The following is a 5493-nucleotide window of genomic DNA, read 5'->3' as shown; positions in this document are numbered from 1 at the left end:
AACTCTTTGCCAGATCAAAACTATGAATCTAGTGTTGTATCCTATATAATAAAAGGCTAATATACAAATTGGTAGTTACAGAAAAGTCAGGGTTATGTAAAGTACAGCCTAGCAGTGGTCGGCCCATACCGACTTCTGCGTATGGGCCACAAAGTTTCAATCTCACTGTACGTGCGTGCTCGCACGTGGTATTTTGTGGAAGAGCCACACTCAAGGGGCCAAAGAGCCGCATGTGGCTCGTGAGCCACAGTTTGCCGACCACTGGCCTAGGGAATATAAGTCAATAATACTGTAATAACGACATGTGGTGTCAGATGGGTGTGAGATTTCTGGGTGATCAGTTTGTAAGTTACATAAAAATCTAATCATGGGGTTGCACACCTGAGACTAATATAATATACATCAACTATAATTTAAAAATAAGAAATATTTTTTAAAAATCTCTGGTGATTATGAAAGTAAACATATTTTCTTGGCTCAAGTAAGAGCCAAAACTGTGGCATCTTAAGAAATGATAACATTCAAGTGAAGATGATGAGCTAAGAAACAGAGTCAGAAATCACACACACAAGGAATTTAGGGGCAATTTAAAGTCAGAAAGCAGGAAAATGATATGATTAATCTCCTATGATGTTTGAAAATCCTTGAAAATACCTAATAGGAAGCAATCATTCACTGCCCCCCCCCCTTCGGTAGAGAGAGTCCATATGATGGCTGAGTGAATGTCTTGTAAGGTTCATTCTTTCTATGCAGTTGAGCTAATCAACGCTAGAACGTAAGGAACAGAATCGCCTATGCGGGGCTAGTTGGGCCATGATTTATATATCTCAGCATTTTTTTCAGAAGAAATCAGACTCACGGAATGGAAGTATCCAACCAGAACTTTATTATATTAATAATCACACATCGCAACTCCTCTCCCACCTTCACTACACTGTGCTTTCATTAAGTATCAATCTGGGAGCAGGGAGGAAGGGTGCAGCCAGATGAGAACATTTAAGAAACAAGCAATTCGTATATGTGTATATGGTTCAGTGCTGCTACTGCAAGGGAGTACAAAACCAGGCGCCAGGCACTGGAGAGAACACTACTTTTTCTGATCTCATTTGCGCCCTCTGAGCTGCCGGCCATAGCGATTGTAGGCTGCATTGTATCCATAAATCATGGCGTAGCGCTCGCAAAGTTTGTGGTCGTCACAGGCTTCCCGGTTGATCTCGTAGGCAGGCTTGGTGCGTTCTCGGATCCTAGGAAGTAGGGGGTGGGATGGGAAAGAAGCCCAGATTGAGAAGTATAAAGAGAACGGAGAAATAAGCAAAAGGAAAAAAGAATATCAGAAAATATTGGAGAGAGATCCCATTTATCACAACCCCATATCAAGAGACCTTTGATCTGCCCGTGTGGCTCAGCGGTTGCAGGTTTGGCCCAATGAACCAGGAGGTTAGGATTCCTGGTCAGGGCACATGCCTGGGTTGCAGGCTTGATCCCCAGTAGGGGGCGTGCAGGAAGCAGCTGATCAATGATTCTCTCTCAACATTGATGTTTCTATCTTTCTCCCCCTTTCCCTTCCTCTCTGAATTAATAAAAAAATATATTAAAAAAAAAGATATTTGAAGAAGAGAAAGGAGAGGTGGAACAAGGGGCATTTTTCTTTTTCTCTTAGGGCGAATATTTTAAGTGAAAATAGAACTTTTCTTTCTGTCCTCTTTTTCATCCTCTCTTCCTCTTCTTTCTGAGTCGTTCACAAAATAGTCTTCTAGAAATTCAGTTGTTTTCTGCATATTGTTTTAAAAGTCTTTGATTTGGGGATACAATTAGAAATAATATTTATTTTGTAAAGAAACCTGTTTCTCACTCCATTCTGATCTGGGCTTCTACACTGGGAAAAATGACTTCCCCATCAAGTTTTGTTACCCACCTCTCTTGAGCTTTAGCTCTCCATCTCTGCTGCGAGGATATGAAGGTATTAGCGTATCTCCTGTTAATGAAGGGACCTCAAAACAGAAGTAAATAATGCAGTTTTAGGGAAACAGTAGCTGAAAAAATTTCCATGAGTAATCGCTAACACAAATATGTTTGGGAGCTCAATAACTCATGCATTTCACGTAACTAGAGATATGCAACAATTAAAGGGGAAGATAAGCATATTTCATAAACTGCCTGATCCAAAGAAAGTAATCACCCATACATGCGTCTTGAGACTTGTCACATTGGCCACTGAAATTTTGCTGGTTTTTGATCTTGGGCAATAACTTATTTTTCTTCAATTTTGGTATTCCTATTTCAGTGGGTTTTTAAAATTCCTTTGAGGAGAAATTCTCTCTGTGATGATGACTTGTAAAGCGTGTCTTTAGGTTACTAGTAAATGAAAATTTAATCATGATAGAAATAGTGGACACATTGAAAATGAGAGTGATATGTTACTTCCTCTGATACTCAGTCTTTATAAGTCTAGAAATTCAGTGGCATTTAAGCAATGTTGACATCTGTGGTCTCCCAGCTGACTTGGCCTCCAATTCTGTACTTTACCATTTGTCATTACTCCTTGTTTTCCGTCTCTGTGGTTGACTTGGTGCCAACATAAAATTTCCAAATGAGGTTTTATGGCTCCTAAGTTGGTTGAGTGCAGTTTAAAGGCAATATTATACTGCTTCAAGCTTTAAAAAATTGCTCATTTGGCGATTTTTATAGTCATTGGATTTAAAATGTTACTTCAGTTTTTCCTAAAGAGGCCCTCTTTTTCCTCCCTGTGGTACGTATTACCATTTTGGGTGATTAGGAACAGGGAGAGAGTCTAGAATACATGAGGTTTAAAAACGGAAGTCAAATATTCACTTACTGATTTCGTAGGATTCCATGCTTTCATGAGATTCTGAAATTTAAAAAAAGGAGATTCATTTTATTATTATTTACCACACATTGAAATAGTCTAAACATAGTGAAGGAAGAAGAAGAAAGAGTCAAAAAGATGTGAAGAATATAGTTAACAGTATGGTTACTACACATTTCAGGCATTTCTGACTTGAGCATTGTTTCTCTAGCTGTGCATATGTCTACACTTCAGTTTCTCTGATGTTGAAGAAGCCGGTGAATACAGTCTTGGCTAAAATTTCCCCTAGGCTCTGAGGTTCTCACCCCAGTGAATTAAGACAATTTAAGTGCTTTTCACAAGCTCCAGAGAGCTGTCTTCTCTGATTAATCTGGGACGTGAGAGAAAGATTGAGGAAGGGACAGATGCGCCTAGAAGACACTAGGTTTCTCCAGGCAGCTGGGCAGAGGCTCTGCGGGGCTTCACCAAGACGGGCTGCTGGGAGGTTCCAAAGGCCTCTTAAGAACCTGTGTTCCATTGGCAGCCACAGAAACCACTGGCTCCAGCTCACAGCTCCCACTGGGCACAATGCCAGTTCAGAGAAAGAATTGAGATGATGTCAAAGCAGAAGCTTTCTTCTTTCTAACACTCTCCCTCTTTCTACCTTCCCAGCAGGGAAATTTGGCAATAAGAGTCTTAGATGTGTAAGCAAGTGAATTTGCTTGAAAAGTTCAAAATGAGGTAAAGAAATCAAATCCTCTGACACAGAGAACTTATGAATCATTTCAAGAGACAGAAGTAAAAAAACAACAACAACAACAACAAAAAACCCACACATGGTTGTTAATATAATTTAGGTTTAAGAACAGTTCAAATATCCAAATTATTAAAGCAAAAGACTGAACAATCTAAATACTTTTGCTTCAGATTTCCTTTCATAAGCTTTGAACAGGCAGATATATTTAACAACATACGGAAACCAGGCAAATTTTATCTTTTGGCAATTGAAATGATGACATCTATTTTCCCCTGAGATCTTTTAAATGTAAAACTTACTTTTTTAGTGAATTCACCAAACACATGTAGTAAATTCATGAGACTGCTCAGTCTCTAGAGAGGGCTGTACCTAACACATCATGTGAAAACTGATGTTTTTAAAGGTAAGTGGTTTGACCAATATCCTTAACCAATTGTTACCAAAGTCTAAATAAATATCCTTAAAGATGAGACTCCAGGGCTGGGAATTTATATCTTTTTTTCTGAAATAGCAAAGTTTCCAGGTGTACAGTGACTGACCATCGAAAGTGATGACCTGATAAATAGCATATAGTCTGGGTATTTAGGATATAAAAAAGACAGGATGGAAGAGACATGGGCTTGGAAGTTGGGATATGTTAAGTTAATGATACCTGAAGATTATAACAGAGAAAGGGGCAAGAAGAGGAGGAGGGAGAGGAAAAGTCGAAGTAACTGAAGTCAGACACAGACAAGAAAGTCCAGAGAAATGGCAGGAGAAAGATTTCTCACCATAACACAAAGCTGCCACGGCCAGGGCTGCCAGAACGGAGAGAAGCAGCAGGCTCTTCATGGTCTCTCCGTGGTCCTGTGGTTGGCCTCACTGTCTGTGCTGCACGGTGTGGAAGAGGCTCCTACAGGCTGTTCAGGAAAGGCTGTGTGGGGTTTTTATAAGAACTTGAGCAGCTGAAAGGGGAGGAACCAGTGGGAGGGGGGCCGAAGAAGGTGGGGACTGGCTGGCACTAAAGTAGCACTGGGACTTTTCCCAAATATTCATTCCTTCCAGATACTATCTTCTTTGGGTGGGCAGTTTTCCCTCGTTCCTGGATGTGACTGTGCTATGGCAGGAGGCTGCGCTGGTACAGAAGCTGTGGCCGCTCTAGGTTTGGGGCCAGATCTGGGCAACGGTCCACAGAGAAGGGAGTTGCCACAAACACGTGTTTGCCTTCCTAATTTCTTCTCTGATCTACCCTCCTGGCCCTGACTGTGGGCCTTTCAGGTTTGGTCCCCAAACAGAGCCATAGTGTTCTGCTCGTTCCCCTAATGGGTGGCTGAGTGGTTCTGGGAAGAAAGGACTTCATTTTTATGCCGATTTAATTTAGAGTTATGATTTTTTATTGATTTTTACAGAGAGAGAGGCAGGGAGAGGGAGAGAAAGATAGAAACACTGGTGAGTTATGTTTCCAGTAAGGCTGAACTATCAATCTGGACCAAACGATCGTTTGCCTGATGATACACACCTTTTGCATTTTCAAGTGCTCAGTAGGACAGAGATGTTCAGTGACCCTGTGAGTGAGTTCTGTTTCCTCAGTTGACTCCGCTATAACTTGCTCATCCAGTTTTGTGACTTGAGTCCAAACCTGTGCCCGAGTGCCCTCTCAGGCTGGATATCGCTGATCTAGAGTGCAGCCAGGGTAAGAGGGCACCCAGCTCTCACTTTCTGAAGGCATTGTCCTGACAATTAACAAACTCCGTATGCTTTTAGTGAGTGACGGATGAGATGCTAGGTACTGTGCTAGGGGCTATGGGGGAATCTACTGACAAACAAGACAAGTCCCTAAGGAGGTAAGTAATAGCTACATACTATTCACTTTGCTCTACAGCTGTCATGCATCCTCAAACACAGATTTTCACAAACTCACATTTCTGCTGTATCTTTAATAACAGAAGTG

The 5493-nt window shown here is 41.2% G+C and overlaps 1 protein-coding gene across 1 annotated transcript; it reads right to left on the bottom strand.

The window, feature by feature from the left end:
* Nucleotides 1-863: 863 nt before the first annotated feature.
* Nucleotides 864-4478, bottom strand: MGP (matrix Gla protein). The gene is made up of 4 exons (XM_005866785.2): nucleotides 4334-4478; nucleotides 2837-2869; nucleotides 1916-1991; nucleotides 864-1244 (listed from the first exon to the last, which is right to left on the bottom strand). Exons 1-4 carry the CDS (start codon nucleotides 4392-4394, stop codon nucleotides 1103-1105), a joined length of 312 nt encoding a protein of 103 aa, XP_005866847.1. The 5' UTR covers nucleotides 4395-4478; the 3' UTR covers nucleotides 864-1102.
* Nucleotides 4479-5493: the final 1015 nt, after the last annotated feature.

Source organism: Myotis brandtii, unplaced genomic scaffold (assembly GCF_000412655.1).
Source record: "Myotis brandtii unplaced genomic scaffold, ASM41265v1 scaffold237, whole genome shotgun sequence".
Lineage (NCBI taxonomy): Eukaryota > Metazoa > Chordata > Mammalia > Chiroptera > Vespertilionidae > Myotis > Myotis brandtii.
Note: the sequence above shows the minus strand (reverse complement) of the source record. Positions and strands in the feature narration are given on the sequence as shown.